At 40.8% G+C, this 17,847-nt stretch overlaps 1 protein-coding gene across 3 annotated transcripts in view; it reads right to left on the reverse strand.

The window, feature by feature from the left end:
• Window positions 1-17,847, reverse strand: part of LOC146081227 (macrophage mannose receptor 1-like) — a 610,592-nt gene that overhangs the window by 72,209 nt on the left and 520,536 nt on the right. For all 3 annotated transcript variants that reach the window (XM_083189333.1, XM_083189332.1, XM_083189334.1), the window contains exons 25-26: window positions 7,705-7,870; window positions 5,692-5,841 (exon numbers count right to left, since the gene is read on the reverse strand). In XM_083189333.1, coding sequence (XP_083045459.1) covers window positions 5,692-5,841; window positions 7,705-7,870 — 316 coding nt within the window. The remainder of the gene's footprint in view (window positions 1-5,691; window positions 5,842-7,704; window positions 7,871-17,847) is intronic.

Below are 17,847 nucleotides of genomic sequence, written 5' to 3' on the forward strand. Positions count from 1 at the left end.
AGAGGTATATGAAGTATTGCAGCCGGAACATCCTAAAATACCACTCTTATATACCCTGCCGAAAATACATAAAGGGCTGAACCCACCCCCTGGCAGACCCATTGTGGCTGCCAGAGGATCTTTATTTCAGCCCAGTGCTATTTTTCTAAACAGCATTGTTCAACCTCTCATCCAGCAGCACCCGAATTTCCTTTTGGACACTACCATGTTCCTAAACAAGCTTAATGAGATTGGTGATCTCCCACCTGAAACCTGGTTGGTGACAGCGGATGTCACCAGCCTATACACGGTAATTCCGCATTCTGTGGGTTTATCGGCATTCCGCAAGTTATTGTTACGTGAATTTTCTGTTGACACGCTGTATGTAGACTTTCTTGTCTCGTTGCTTGAACTGATCTTGACACGTAATTATTTTATGTTTGACGGTCATTTTTTTCTGCAGACGAGGGGGTGTGCAATAGGTTCTTCGGTCGCCCCCTCGTATGCCAACACTTTTATGTTTGATGTGGAGGAGGATTTATTTTTTTCAGATCCATCGATTTCTACACATATTTTGTTGTTTTCTAGGTATATTGACGATCTGGTATTAATTTGGAGTGGACCCATTTCACCACTCATTTCTTTATTTGAAAATCATAATTTATCTACAAGCAGTGTAAAATTTACCTTTAAATATAGCCAAGAGGCTATTGAATTTTTGGATGTCAAGGTCAGTTTAAGCAATGGGCAAATTGTCACCTCTGTGTTCAGTAAGGAGACGGATCAAAATATGTTCCTGCACTGGCACAGTTGCCACCCCAGAAGCCTGAAATATGGCTTACCATATTCTCAAATGTTGAGAATTAAGAGAATCAACAGTAATCTGGAGATGGCTTCGACCCAGATTGATTTGCTTATTAGCAAATTTCTGGAGCGTGGATACTCTCTTGTTAATTTACAGAAATCCAAACAAAAAGTTATGTCTATGGACCGTACTACTCTTCTTAGATCTAGTGCAAAAAAGGAGACTAAAAAAGTGTTGCCCTGGGTGACAGAATATAATACATCATCCCCCAGGGTTAATTCTATCTCTAAAAAATTATGGCCAATAGTTAGGTCCGATAAAGACCTGGATTTACATGACACTAATTTAATGTCTTGTTACTCACGTTCAAAAAATTTGCGTAACTTTCTTGTGAAGACAGATATCACTGGTAAAGGTAAATTGCCGTCTAAAAATTTCTTATCAGTAAAGAAACCAGGCTGTTTCAGGTGTGGGTGTACCACCTGTAAATTTATGGTCCAAGGCGATGTGTTTAATCATCCACATAGTGGAGCTAAATTGTATATTAAACATCACCTTACCTGTGAGAGCACACATGTGGTGTATCAAATAATTTGTCCCTGCAGTTTATCCTATGTGGGGAAGACACAGAGGAAATTCAAGGAGAGGATGGCGGGTCACCGTTCATCTATTAGGGCGGCCATTGAGAATGGCAGGAGCGAGCAGCCGGTGGCCCGCCACTTCCTTGAACAAAAGCACAGCCTCTCCAGCCTTAAGTACCGCATGATAGACCATGTTCCTCCCCTTACCCAAGGTGGCGACCGTGGTGCCATCCTCCTTAGAAAAGAAGCAGGGTGGATTCATAAATTGCAATGCATCCATCCTAGAGGTTTGAATGAGACCTTACCATTATCATGTCTTATCAATAGATACATTTTATGCGATCTGGTACTGCTTAGCAACCTTACGTTAACCATACTAATGTTATTACTGTATTGAGCTTACATGTTTAACTGGATACCCTGTACTTTTCTCTTTTTTTAGATGTATTGTTATGTGTCACTAGCGGATTACCATGGTGATGGGTAAACAGTACAGCTACGTCCTGACGCCGGCCGGCGAATCTGGACGTCAGCTGAAGGCGCGCTGTGATGACGCGGGTCACACAGGGTCCGGGACCGGACATGCCTTCTACTGGGCGGCAACACTACAGGGTGATGGGATATAAGGTGAGCTTTTTGATATGTTTATTGTTACTTCTCCTGACGAAAATCGTGACTGATTGAAACGTTGAGAAACATCTTGCTGTCTCCGTGTATTTTCTTTAAAGAGCTACGAGTGCCGCTTCATCTATAAATTTGTTTATTCCCTTGGGAGCTGGCGGGCACCGGGCCGAGTTATTCATTTGGGGAGTGCCGACTCGAATTGCAAGTATATATATATATATATATATATATATATATATATATATATATATATATATAGAGAGAGAGAGAGAGAGAGAGAGAGAGAGAGAGAGAGAGAGATAGATAGATAGATAGATAGATAGATAGATAGATAGATATAGATATATAGATATAATAGATATATATATGTAGACAAAGGGCTGGCACTTGGTACAGCAAGGGTTAAGTAGGATGAGGTGCCTTCCACAATGTTAATATAGGAGCGTATCTCCAGATACAGGAAAAGCAGGTTTCCAAATAAGAGAAGACAGGAGGCGGCATTCTCAAATAAGTGATCAATTGTATTCAATCCATAGCAAATGTGAAACAAAGAGTCAGCATTTTGGTGTCGACAAGTTTCGGAGCATTGCGCCCCTTCCTCAGGACAACTGACTAAACAGCAAGTCAAACGTGCAGTGCACGCTTGACTTGCTGTTTAGTCAGTTGTCCTGAGGAAGGGGCGCAATGCTCCGAAACTTGTCGACACCAAAATGCTGACTCTTTGTTTCACATTTGCTATGGATTGAATACAATTGATCACTTATTTGAGAGTGCCGCCTCCTGTCTTATATATATATATATATATATATATATATATATATATATATATATATATATATAATTTCATATTTTTTTCTTTTTCTCTGTTTGTTTTTAATATATGGTAAATAGTTGTTATGTTGTTAATGAATAAATAACTATTTATTCAATAATTGTGTTGTGTTGTCTAGCGCCACATACTGTAGAAGCATTTTTAAGTTTCTAATTTTAGGAGATTGGCATATCTCCACTATTGCGGCAGCTGATAGACACAACCACTAATCCACCAACCACTCTAGCGCCTATGACATATCTTTTCCTTGAATCTTGCAGATTTCCATATTAAAGTATTTCAAAAGTGTACATTTTGTGTCCTTAGCAGCAACTAGGGATGCACATCCCGGCACATTTTTTTCAATCCCGGGAATCGAGATTGAAAAATGCTCAATCGTGGGATTCCCGGGATCCCGAGATTGACATCTTTATGCGGTACACACATGGTGAGCAAGGGCACCCCCCCTTCCCCCCTGCTCATTTACTTACATGATCGGGCAGGCAGACAGCAGCAGTGCCTCAGAAGCAGGCAGATAGCAGAGCCTCAGCAGCGGGTGGATAGCAGAGCCTCAGCAGCGGGCGGATAGCAGAGCCGGTGGGTGCAGAGGCAGAGGGTGGGTGGCCGAAGCTGCAGGACTCGGTGTGCAGTTATTGATTCTGGAGCAGATATGGGTGGTGCGGCCTGTGCAGCGTGACGGTCAGAGGTCATGCAGCGCAGGCAGCACTACCCATACCCGCTCCAGGCTGCTGGGATCGGAAACACCAGGGCAGCGTCTGAGCGGGTGCTCAGATGCTGTCCTGCATTAGATTTATGCACGCACAGCTAATCCTGGCGTTTTTGGGGCCAAATCCCGGGATTCCGCCGATCCCAGGATTGGCCACACTAGCAGCAACTGAACCCCAAGGAAGCATCATGACAACCATTCTGCAGCATGGCCCTCGTTAACGATCCACTCTCTTGTCTGTACATGCACAGGTGACAGAGGGGCCGTTAATGTTCCATGGGTGCGCGCACAGAGCCGGCCTTAGGCATAGGCCAACTAGGCAATTGCCTAGGGCATTTGGAATGCTTAGGGGCATCAGCAGCTTCTGCTGATTAAAATGATATGCAGCATGTCTATATTCTGTGTGTGAGTGAGGCTGTATCTGCATATGAAATAGTGTATTCATGAAAATCACTGTAACATAGCATTCCGTATGCAGGTACAGCCACAGTCGCTCACAGAATATAGGCATGCTGCATATCATTTTAATCATCGGAAGCTCCTTGTGTGTGCTGGTCATAACAATGCAAATAAGACGAATTTTCAGCAAAAAAGGCACCCAACGTTAGCAGAACTGGCCAGGAGCTGCATGGCCTATTGAGTCAAGATGTATGAGGAAACATCTGTATCCAAGCAGAGGCAGAGGTCACAGTGTTAGCGGCTGTGCGAGTGCTGTCTGCGGGTGGGTTGGCTGTGCAATAGTGTTTGGCATATGTGTAAGGGGCATTATTTCTGTCATGTATAAACGCTTTAATAATGTGCGACATATGTGTTACAGCCATTATGTGTGCCATGTGTATAAGGGCATTAATAATGTGCAACATATGTGTAAGGGGCATTATGTGTGTCATTATGTGTATGAAGGGCATTAATAAAGGTTGTCATAATGTGTAAGGGGCATTATGGTTATGAGGACATTAATAATGTGTCATGTGTAAGGGGCATTACTCTGTGGTATTATCAGTGATGCTGAGAGAAAGGGGTAGGGGGTACAAATTACCCAGGCCGAAGTCTGATGGAAGGGCCCAGTGGGGGCCCCGGACCCCCTCCCCTTAAGGGTATAATGTGAATAATGTGAGGAAAAATGTATATAAGGTAAAGTGGTACTACTGTGTGATGTAACGTGAATAAGGGACACCATCGCATGATATAATGTGAATAAAGTTGCACTACTGTGTGGCATAATGTGAATTGGGGGTACTATTGTGTGGCCATGCCCCTTCCCAGCAAAAACACACCCCTGTTTGGGCTGCGCACCAAATGTGTGCACTGTTTCTATTTAAAATATTGCGGGTAGAATCAGAATCAGAATCATCTTTATTGGCCAGGTATACTTGCGTATGCTTGGAATTTTTTGTGGTAACAGTGCAGCATCAATCAGGGAACACAAAGGGGGTGGGAAGAGAGGCATAAACATACATCACATACATTTCACATGTATCTAGAAAAGTTCGAGTTAGTATTTAATATTTGGTATGTTCAATACGGTTTAGTTGGTGGACAGCTATTGGGAAGAAGCCTTTTGTAGTTCTTGTCGTCTTTGCTGGGATGGACCTAAAACGTCTGCCTGACGGAAGGGGTTCAAACAAGTTGTGGCCAGGGTATAGCTTGTCCGCCAAGATCTTTCCTGCACGCTTATTGACCCTGGCTAGGTATAGTTCTTGGACAGTGGGGAGCTCCACCCCAATGATCTTTTCTGCCATCCTCACCACTCTTTGCAACCTTCGTCTGTCATTAGGAGCACCAAAATGATGACTGCTATGATGACTGTTGATGGTACTGGGAAAGGGGAGCAGGGTCAGAGGCGGAACTAGTGGCGGTGGTAGGGGGCACCAACCAAAATCTTGCCTAGGGCGTCATTTAGGCTAGGGCCGTCTCTGTGCGCGCATCATCGTTGGCCCCACACACTGGCCGATATAATAAACAATATCACACAGTGTATACGGGACTTTAGAGTCCTTGTGGGGTTTTTATAGTTTATAGTTTATAGTTTGACATAACATAGTATTTTGTGCCGTTCATAATATCCAAATAAATCTATTTTGATATGATTTGAAAACATGATGACAGAAAATAAAGTGTGATAGTTGCTGAAAGGGGCCTAATAGATCCTGCAACTGCTTACCAAGATGAAGACATTGAAAGGATGCTCGATACCAGGTTTCGGTATAAGATGATTCAAAGAAATAGCAATGGCCACGGAATGGTATCCAGGCATCTGGGCATTTTCCAGGCTTTTGCGGTGGGTCCGTGGGAGCGACAGCTACTGTACACGCTACAAATAAGTACATATAATTAGTCATAGATTGACGTTAAAAGAAATAATGTACTGTACTTATACTGTAACTTAAAATGGACTGTATAGTATGAACTTACATAAAGAAACATATTTAATGCATATATTTAATGTCTTTTTCTGTTAAAGTTGTAGCCTTGTTATGGTCCTGCTTTGCTACATGATGCACTTTCCCTGAGGAATCTCCAGTGCTCAGAATGGTCTAGACCAATGATGCTCTGATTGGCTGCGAGGTTTTCTAGCACTTCGAAAGTTCTAGTGCTCTGATGGGCTATCAGATGCTCTATCCCTATGAAAGGGGAAGCGGTCATCTATTAGAATGAACTTAGGTCTACAGTCATTAGGTCGACATGAGGAAGGTCAACTGGTCATAAGGTCGACATGGGTTGTTCACTGTTTTTTAAGCCGACATGTGCCGACAGGCGGTATTTCATGCCCTACCATCCACTAGGGCGTGGAGGAGGTTATTAAAGCTGTGGCGAGCGAAGCGAGCCACCGTGCCCAAAGCATTGCGAGCAAAGCGAGCGATGCAAGGGTCCGATGCTCATTGCCAACTGTGTCGACATTCGGGTCAAAAAACAGTGAAAAACCCATGTCGACCTTATGACCAGTCGACCTTCTTCATGTCGACCTTTATGCAAATTCGACCTTAAGTCATGTCGACCTTGGCCCATGTCGACCTTAAGTCAGGTCGACCTGCCTGCCAGTCGACCTAGTGGGGTCAACCTAATGACTGTAGACCTAAGTGTGGTCTGACAGATGTACCAATTCCTATGAAAGATCCAATACTGTGATTGGCTACAAATATTTCTAGCTCCAGGACAGTTGCAGTGCTCAGATTGGCTACCAGATCTTTTTGCCCTCTAACATTTATGGTGCTTTAATTTGCTACAGGATGCTATAGCCCTGTTACAGTTATAGTGTTCTTTCTGGATACACTATTATCTAGCCCTGTTACAAATTAAGGGCTTTTATTGGTTAAAGGATGCTCTCTCACTCTGTAACAGTAAAAATAATTTAATTGACTACAGTATGCTCTAGCCCTGTTTCAGTTTCAGGGCTCTGATTAGCTACAGGATGCTGTAACGCTGTGGCAGTTCCAGGGTTCTGGTTGGCGGTATACGGTCGTTAAGTCGACACTATTAAGGTTGACGTGCATTGGTTCAACCGCTGAAGGTCGACATGGCTTAGTTTGACACATGAAAAAGGTCAACAGGGTTAAGGTCGACAGGGTCAAAAGGTTGACACAAACATTAGGTCGATAATGGGAAGGTCAACAGTCATAAGTTTAACATAAGTTTTTCTACTTTTTTTTTAACCGACATGTGCCGACAGGCTTTATTTCATTCCCAAGAATCCACTACAGTGTGGAGAAAGAATAGAACAGTGTGTCGAGCATAGCGTTGACATTCAGGCCAAAAAAGTGACCTCATGTTGACCTTTTTTACTGTTGACCTTTCCATTGTTGACCTATTGCTTGTGTCAACCTTTTGACCCTGCGACCTTTTCAGCCTCTTTCATGTGTTGACCTAAGGCCTGTCGACCTTCAGTGGTCATCCCAATGTAGGACGACCTTTATTTGGTCAACCCAATGACCCATACCCCTGTTTGGCTGAGGATGCAATGTTATAGTTACATTTTGCATATAGTCACAGCTTCTTTCATATCATGTGCACATACTGAACATAATTAACTGAAGTTAAGTTTAATTTCAAATGTTTTTGGAGACAGTAAAAATGAAAGTCTGTAATCTAGGCTAAACAAATACCTTGGTGGGTCCATCTAATTAGATTTGTTTGTCTGATTGCAGAGAAAATGTTCAATGGGTTCTTAGCATCTTACCTTTGGATTGCTTACATATTGAAGCATAATTCTCATCACAACGTGATGTCTTCCACTGCATGTCCTTATCCATATAGACACAGGCGTATGTCTCCTTCGGTTCCCAAGCGGCCCATTTTGTGTACAGCAGCTTCCAATTATCAATCCACCTGAACTGGCTGTCAGTCTGAAACAGCATCGGACACGTTAAACAATAGCTCCAGAAGATTTTCCATTATAAAAAATTTAAGATGTTGATTTAGTACTACTGATTTATAAAAGTAAAGAAATAAAAACTGGAAATATTTTGGATGCAGTCAGAATCATATTATCCCATAATTATTTTATGTTTCACACCAAATTTTATTTACATACACATGGTACCACCATAGGCACAAGGTTCGCACCCAACTTTGCCAATTTGTACATGGGACTCTGGCATCTCTTTCGGGTGAACACTGGTGCTCTATGGTCAGTACATAAATTATAAGTTTTTCATTTGGGATGGTGATAATTCTGCTTATTTAAACAATAATATATTTTGGTTATGGTCTATTAGCATGGTTCACTAATTGGAGATTATTTTCACAGTAGATGAATACTGATTTCTAAAACAAAGGAAAGAAAAACTGTCTGCTAACTAACTCTAATTTAGTCTAATCCCTATTTAATAAACTGACTTCCAGCACAGAGTCCCATCTCTGGCCACCGCAGCCGGCATTAAGACTGGGCCCTACTCCTACAGTAATCATAGGCAAATGAATGGGGGAGGGGGGTTGGACTTGCCCCCTCCTCTTAGTATTTGTCTCAAATTACAATGATGTGGAAGAATGCAAACTTAGAAAGTGCAGCATTGGTTCTGTTATATGTGTGTGTGTATTTGTTTATTATAGTATGTTCAAACGTTTCCTGACCACTTAATTACACTATGGACCTTATTCTTGTCCATTCATTCTGACCCCTTCATTTGTAAGGGGTCCGATGGTTTGTGTCTGCACGAGTGCAGGGTAATTTCTGCACATGTACAGACACTGGGTGCGTGGACTCAAGGCGAACAAACTGCTGGGTGCACGTACCCATCCTTACAGGCGGAGGGTGTGGGGTAGCTTATTAGCATATGGTGATATGAAACAAAGGCGATTAATCTTATTTACTAAAAAATGGAGACCCATCTGAATTTATATTGATACTTTTTACTAGTGACTAGGGTATCCAGTGTGTGGATCACAGCATCTTATGTACTCCATTTTAGGTATAGCAAGGTAACAATATAACATAGAGTAACATAAAAAGGTAATCTTTAAATTAACTATATCAATTTATCAAACTCTATATTGTCAAAAAAATGCGTTCCACGCAATTTTTTCATTCAGTCCGGATGGTGCTAACGTATTCAATTTGAAAATGCATTGTGATTCTCTTTGGGTTAGCATTTTGTGTCAATCTCCTCCTCGGCTGAGGGGGGGGGGGGGACATGATCGATAATTTTGCTTCTGAGATCATTAACCGTATGGCCAAATGCTTTGAAATGTTTGGCCAACAGTTGCTATATTTTTTCTCCTTTGAGGCATGCATTGATGGCTGACCTATGTAACGCCATGCGTTCTCTGAAGGTTCTGAACGTTTGGCCTACATAGAGTTTGCCACATGGGCAGATGATGGTATAAATAATGAGCTGTGATTTGCAGGACAGTACATGTTAAATGGTATACTTTGTATCTGTATGAGGGTTTGAAAAGTCGCTTCCTTGGATCATGGTCTTACACATTGTGCACAAAGGACACGTATGCCAACCAGGCGTTTTTCTCTGGATGTTAAAGATGTTTTTTTCTGTTATAGTAGGGGTTAAGTTGGTCCTCATTAGCATGTCCTTTAAATTTCTCCCCGTCGATAACTTGGCATAATTGACTTCTGTTTAAAACAAGGTTATTGTTTGTCCATAGTAACCAGAGGCCAAACAGCATGAAGGGCTCGCGGTAGCACTTGACTCGCTGGGGAGTAAGTGGTAACGAATGGAATTTTGTTACTGTTGATCTGTTTTTTGTTGGACTGTAACAGAGTCTCGCGGGGTATTTTTAGGACTTGTTCTATTTGTTTAGTCAGTTCTCGGGGTTCATTCCCTCGTTCCATAAATTTGACTATTACGTTGTCTAGTTGTGAGCTGAGAGAGGCTATGTCGCTGGTTATTCTGGCGATGCGTATCATCTGTGATTTTGGTTAGCCTCTTTTGAGGTCAGGCGCATGGTTGCTGCTATGCTGGAGCAGTGTATTTCGGTCCGTCTCCTTGTGATCCACTGTGGTGTGTATCTTGTTATTACTCACTGTGAGGGTGACATCCAGGTAGTTAATGGTAGTGGTGTCCATGCTGTATGTTAATTAAATCGGTCCATCAGCCCTGTTGATGTTGTCAATATCAGGGGATACAGGGGTATTTTTAGGACTTGTTCTTTTTGTTTAGTCAGTTCTCGGGGATCATACCCTCATTCCATAAATTTGACTATTAGGTAGGAGAGCTCATGGCTCTGTTTTTCTTTCACAGCACCTTATGCACTTTATGCGAACTCACGTCCTGAAGAAAAAGCTGCATTGGCTTTGAAACGTCGACATGACCTTTTGTTGTATTTTTGCACAATTACTATAAAAACGTGGATATAATCCATAGCCTGCTGAGTGTCGCCTGGTCCTTGGGGTCTACCTGTTTGGGGTCTCCGGAGTCCTATCTACTATACACCATCATGAGGAAGGCACCTGGGCATTTTATCATTGTGAACGAGAGTGCCGACCTACTTCCATTGTTCCACATTCCTGGGTATATGCAGTGCATCCCCAGATGTGGCAAGGCACCACTCAACTATTCCACTACTAATCAAGTGTTTTCATCTCTTTAACCTGGTTATTTGGAAAGATCTGGACGCTGGGAGTTCTCCTATCCCTATTCATCTTTGCACAAGCACTTTAACACCAGTCAATTTTCATCCCCACATCTCAAATGGAACCCACAATAAAAGATGGGATATCATTTGTGGAAATCCAACAGCATCTGAATGAGACTTTTTCATACACTCAAGAAAAAGCTGAGGCAATTTTGTTCAAGCCGGATGCTAACCCCATGCAATCTTGCAATTCAGATGAGGACATATATAATGTGCTGCTAAAGCTAAAGAAAAAAAAGAAGTAGATTTCTTTCTCCATGGAACAACTTTATCGGACTACTTCCGAGCCCATTGAATGCAGGAGAACAATTTCTTTTTCACAGATACACTAATTACCACAAATATCATCTTGTACAAGAAGTACATAGATGATCTCCTATTGTTCTGGAGGGGCACACCTGGGGAACTGTCTGATATCGACAACATCAACAGGGCTGATGGACCGATTAAATTAACATACAGCATGGACACCACTACCATTAACTACCTGGATGTCACCCTCACAGTGAGTAATAACAAGATACACACGACAGTGGATCACAAGGAGACGGACCGAAATACACTGCTCCAGCATAGCAGCAACCATGAGCCTGACCTCAAAAGAGGCTTACCAAAATCACAGATGATACGCATCTCCAGAATAACCAGCAACATAGCCTCTCTCAGCTGACAACTAGACAACGTAATAGTCAAATTTATGGAACGAGGGAATGATCCCCGAGAACTGACTAAACAAAAAGAACAAGTCCTAAAAATACCCCGCAAGACTCTGTTACAGTCCAACAAAAAACAGATCAACAGTAACAAAATTCCATTAGTTACCACTTACTCCCCAGCGAGTCAAGTGCTACCATGAGCCCTTCATGCTGTTTGGCCTCTGGTTACTATGGACAAACAATTACCTTGTTTTCAACAGAAGTCAATTATGCCAAGTTATCGACGGGGGAGAAATTTAAAGGACATGCTAATGAGGACCAATTTAACCCCTACTATAACAGAAAAAAAAACATCTTTAACATCCAGAGAAAAAAGCCTTGTTGCTATAGGTGTCCTTCGTGCACAATGTGTAAGACCATGATCCAAGGAAGCGACTTTTCAAACCCTCATACAGATACAAAGTATACCATTTAACATGTACTGTCCTGCAAATCACAGTTCATCATTTATACCATCATCTGCCCAGGTGACAAACTCTATGTAGGCCAAACGATCAGAACCTTCAGAGAATGCATGGCGTTACATAGGTTGGCCATCAATGCAAACATTTCAAAGCATTTGGCCATACGGTTAATGATCTCAGAAGCAAAATTATCGATCATGTACCCCCCCCCCCTCAGCCGCAAAGAGAATCACAATGGATTTTCAAATTGAATACGTTAGCACCATCCGGACTGAATGAAAAAATTGCGTGGAACGCATTTGTATGACAATATAGAGTTTGATAAATTGATATAGCTAATTTAAAGATTACCTTTTTATGTTACTCTACGTTATATTGTTACCTTGCTATACCTCACATAGAGTACATAAGATTCTGTGATCCACACACTGGATACCCTAGTCACTAGTAAAAAGTATCAATATAAATTCAAATGGGTCTCCATTTTTTAGTAAATAAGATTAACCGCCTTTGTTTAAAAACAATCCTCTTTAAACTTTGCACTTTACAGTTCCTTTAGCTGCAGGTTATTTTTTATTTATTTTTATTTTCACTTTTGTCTCGCTGCAATCCAACAGTTTTTTTTTCGTTGGTCTTATTGCCTGTCAGAGAACGGAGCCATGGCAGCCCGGCAGCAAGCGTCCTAGATCACCTAGCAATGCCCCCCCCCCCCCCGTCACAGAGGGGCGTGAGCGGGAGTCCCGGAAGTGCACACTGCGAGCACCGGCTGTCGTACCTGACACACGTTTGTTTGAGCTGCTAGATATACAGTAAGGTAGGAGAGCTCACTGCTCTGCTTTTCTTTCACAGCACCTTATGCACTTTATGTGAACTCACGTCCTGAAGAAAAAGCTGCATCGGCTTTGAAACATCGACATGACCTTTTGTTGTATTTTTGCACAATTACTATAAAAACGGGGATATAATCCATAGCCTGATGAGTGCCGCCTGGTCCTTGGGGTCTACCTGTTTGGGGTCTCCAGAGTCCTATCTACTATATATATGTATATCTATCTATCTACTAAATAGATAGATATCTACTAAAAATCTGTAAGAGGCCCACAAATTAATAGGAGACACTGAAACTTATACTAAACTGGATTCTGACCCCACTGTGGACTACAACAACAAACTGTTAAGTATACTTAAACAAGCTAAAGAAAAAGACGTCCTTTACAAAGAAGAGTTTATTTATATTTATGTAGCAAAACCTAAGATACCAGTGTTTTACCATCTACCGAAGGTCCATAAGAACAGAGAGGAACCGCCAGGGAGACCTATAGTGGCGGGTGTGAACTCGTTTTCATCTAACCTATCTCACTATTTGGATCTAAGACTCCAAAAGTATGTATCTCTACAGAGATCACATTTGAAGGATTCTACCCAATTGCTACGGGAGGTGAGAGACATAAAATGGACACCAACATACAGATGGCTGACAGTCGATGTTCGGGCCTTATATACCTGTATACCACATGAAAAGGGTCTGAAAGCTGTGGAAGATATACTTGAGTCAGACATTGAATCCCGCTCCAAAGATACAAAATTCATTTTGGAAGGCATAGAATTTATTTTGGCGCATAACTATTTTGAATTCAATTACTTCTATGTACAGCGATGTGGAATGGCAATGGGGACGAAATTTGCCCCTGCTTATGCAAACATCTACATGAACAGTTGGGAAATGGAGCATCTTTATACCACCTCAGGATGCAAATTTCCAAACATAGTCTACTACAGAAGATACATCGACGACTTGATCTTTGTATGGAATGGAGACCACAATAGTGTAGAAGACTTCATAAATGGAATCCAAAACAACGCCTACAATCTGAAGTTCACCCACAAACAACACACGGAAGAAATAGATTATCTCGATCTAGTTCTGGGGACCAATAGTAATAGCAACATTTCTACCAAAACATATTTCAAACCAACCAATGCCAACAGCTTCATCCCTATGGACAGTTGCCACCAAACTAGATGGAAGACAGCTGTCCCTTTTTCACAATTCGTTCATCTACGAAAGAATTGTGATTCCCTGAAAAAATATTTGGAACAGTCTAACTCCTGGTAAATAAATTTCTGGAGAAAGGCTACGATAAACACAGAATTGAGCAGGACCAAATAAAAGCGGCTGATTTACCAAGAGGACCATTACTATTGGAGAAAACCAAGGACAAACATCCATCATATCATGAATTCAGACATTTTATCACTAAATATAACCAGGAACATCAGAAGATAAGGAAATGTTTGGATGCCCATTGGCATATTCTTATAAAGGACCCGATTTTAGGTCCTCATCTTCCCAAGAAACCAACTGTCATATTCAAGAGAGCCAATAATCTAAAGAACATGTTGGCGCCGAGTAAATTAAAAAACAAACAGCAGAAGGAACTTTCTTCCACCTCCCAGCAATTTTTGGGAAAATGCTCGGGCTTATGTCCTTGTAATCACTGCATCTGCTGCAAATTAATAGATAGGAGAATGTACAGCTGGCTTAAAGACAGAAAAGAGAAGACACCCGTTTGTGAAGAAATCGTAACCTGTGAATCCATTTACATAGTATACCTGTTGAAATGTAGTTGTAACATGCTTTATGTGAGAAAAACCAAACAATGTCTAAAGTTACGGATACAAGAACACTTACGCAATATAAAGAACAAAGTACAAAATCATGGCGTACCCCATCATTTCCAGAAGGAACACAGTTCCGACACTAAGAACTTGAGCTTTATAGCTCTGGAACATACAAAACCGGACAACAGGGGGGGAGACAGGGATGTAACGTTAACAAGACGAGAATCATATTGGATTTTTGCCCTAGACTCAATGGTCCCCAATGGCTTGAATGAGACAATTGAAATGACCGCGTTCCTGTAAAAAGTCATTAAAGCCCCTTCTTTACCTGTGTTCGATTAGGACTTAGGGAGGTATGACTATTATGAAAGTCATTGTTAGACTAGAAGTTAAAATATCATGAGGAATATCCGTGAAATGATTTGAAGCATATTCTTCCATAAGATGTACACTAGAATTGTGTAGGAAAGGTTTGTGAAAAGTTTACGGTTGGTGAATTAGAAAACACGAATCACTGTTTAATTTTCCTTGTAAAGTTTGGTGGCTTGAAATGGGTGTCCATTTTTGACCTCCTATTAATGCTCTGTTTGGAGGTGTCTCTTATTATAAGAGCCTATGATAGGCTTCAAGCCATAATATTGGTAAATTTAATGGTTTATCCATAGGGATTAAAAAATATCTGTGAAGGAATTATAGAACCCCTGAAACTCTGTACATTTTTCCCAGCTTGGGGACTATGAATAAGTTTTCTAGCCTCCTTTCAACACATAAATAGTTAATGCGATTTTAATAAACTAATGGATGTTATTTAAAGTACCACCCAACATACATATTGGTAAAAATATCCCTCTGAAATTGTAGATTAACCGTTTGCAGCCACATATGTTAACGTAGAATAAAACCTGCCCATAATAAAATTGACATATATAAAAATAATAAATATAAATAAAAGTGAATTGTATGAATAAACATCTTAATAGGGTTATGGTCCCCCCTTATGTACGAATACAACTAGTTTCTAATAGAAGATATAATTGGCCCTTGAATTATTTTATGCAATTTACTTGGAAAGCTAGCAGACAACTAGCAATTCACGTTTAAACTAAAAGGTCAATTCCTGTAATATAACATTTATAATTAATCGTAGAAGATAGAAGTATGGTTTAATATGTGGGCATTATAAAGATTCCAAAGTTTTGCCCGAATTTAGCAATGAAAGATCCACACCTCTATAAGATGGCCACCAGTTGGAACGCATCCCAGGCTTGCATGGAACGCAAGCCGGAAGTTACAATCTCCGGCTAACGGAGCAGTTTACCACACTACGGGGGCTCCACAGAGAATTATATACATATACATATATTACACCAGCCAGGAAAGTAATTTACTTTTGATACAGTTGCGAAACCTAGTTAAAGCGGGGAACACATAATAACATTAAAAAAGATGGCCACTATGTGGAACGCAAACATACAAACTAAAGAAAAAGCCATTATTGATAAAAAGATTAGAAAATTTATTCGAGACAAAAAGGAAGAGATCGAATGTGAAGACAATCCCACTATCGATATACCAATCCTTGAATGTGACTGTCTAGATCTCTCCATTCATACCCCCGAGATCAGAACAAAAAAACGTAAAGTTAACTATGTCAGGAACCAATATGATAATAGACAAAATAGGAGGAATTATAGAGGAAGTCCAAAGAGGGAGAGATCAGCATCATGTCAAGAGACCACTAGGAGGTACAATGGCTATTTCCCAGATAGAAATATCAGACCCCAGAAAAAAAGATTTTAGACAGCAAAGAGAGACCTATAGGGAACCTAATAGAGGCTACAGGGAAAATTGGAGACATAACAATGAGAATAGACGTCCTTTCATTAGGGACACTGTCCATGACAATGAATGGCGTATAGAAAACAACAATAGGTTCTCTTCCCTCCAAACAAGAAATATGGAACCCCTTTTTTTAGAGAAAGAGAGGCCCCACTCCCCATACAGGGAGAGGAGGCACAACCGTTAAAAAGTATAAAACGAACACACCGGGGAAAGAGGGGTAAACGACCATTGGAGAAAAAACGGTGGAAGAAAAAGAAGAAAAAAAGAAAACCACAACTCATTGTAGATCCAACTTTAAATGTAGCTGGTCAATCATTAGAAGAAAAAGGTGTAAAAATCTTTAATATCAGTTCATATAAACTTAATATTTATGAAGAAAAAGTACTTAGGAGGGATCTTAAATATGCCCCATCCATTCCAGTGAATACATTTTCCACATTTGTAGATATTAATAAATACATTAGGAAACTGTGTTTAAAAAAGTTTTTTCTAATGAAGGAGAATAATTCAGATGCCAAAGAAGAGGAACCACCCCTTACATCGTTTAAACCCAGGTCAGTCTTTTTCCCTTCTCATATCAAAGGGAGTTTCATAGATAGCTTTAGTTCACTGGTTCAAGATGATTTGAAGGATATAAAATTGGAAAAATTCCAACATAATTTAAGTTTCAATGAAAGAAAGGCCCTGGATGGTCTGAAAAAGAACTCAGACCTCATTATAAAACCCACCGATAAAGGTGGAGGGGTGGTATTAATGGACCGTCAATGGTATGAGATGGCTGTAAGCGCTCACCTTGATGACTCCATAACATATAAGAAACTAAAAGCTGACCCTTCAACTAGGATCCTAAAAGAATTAGAAAACCTAGTGAAAAAATATGTATCCAATGGCACACTGGGAGAAAACGAAGAGAAATTTCTGATTCGTACAGAGATTACTATCCCAGTGATCTATTTATTGCCAAAGGTGCATAAGGACCCAAAAAAAACCCCGGGACGCCCCATTGTGGCGGGAATAAATTCGGTCACAGCAAATTTGTCCGAATTTATTGACCATTTCTTGAAACCCCTAGTACTATTAAATGACTCGCATCTGCAGGACACGGGGGACATTCTTAGGTTCCTACCCACGGTCCAGTGGGAGGAGGGAATGTTCCTCGTGACTGCAGATGTAAAGTCCTTGTACACAATCATCGAACATAAAAGAGGTGTGCAAGCAGTTGCAGACTTCCTGGAAAGGAGTGACATAGATCCACAGTCAAAGGAATTAATCAAGGAGGGAGTGCTATTCATTTTATCAAATAATTATTCAAATAATTATTTTCTTTTTAATGGCACATTTTATTTACAACAGAATCGCAGGGAGCTCGAATATATTTGGCCAAAAGAAAAGCCTGGTGACCTGGAAGAGGTATATAGATGATGTGCTATTTATTTGGCATGGAGACAGAGATTCTTTAGATACCTTTTGTGCCTTCCTAAATAATAATACCTGGAATATTGAATTTTCATTCAATATCAGCACTACAAGTGTGGATTTCTTGGATTTGACAATTTTCCCAGAAAACAACAAGCTGTTATAAACCTACCGATTCAGGTACATATACAAATTATGACAGCTGCCACCATTCAAACTGGCTTAATTCCA

The sequence above is a fragment of the Crinia signifera genome, chromosome 5 (genome assembly GCF_055691185.1).
Source record: "Crinia signifera chromosome 5, ASM5569118v1, whole genome shotgun sequence".
In the NCBI taxonomy this organism is placed as follows: Eukaryota; Metazoa; Chordata; class Amphibia; order Anura; family Myobatrachidae; genus Crinia; species Crinia signifera.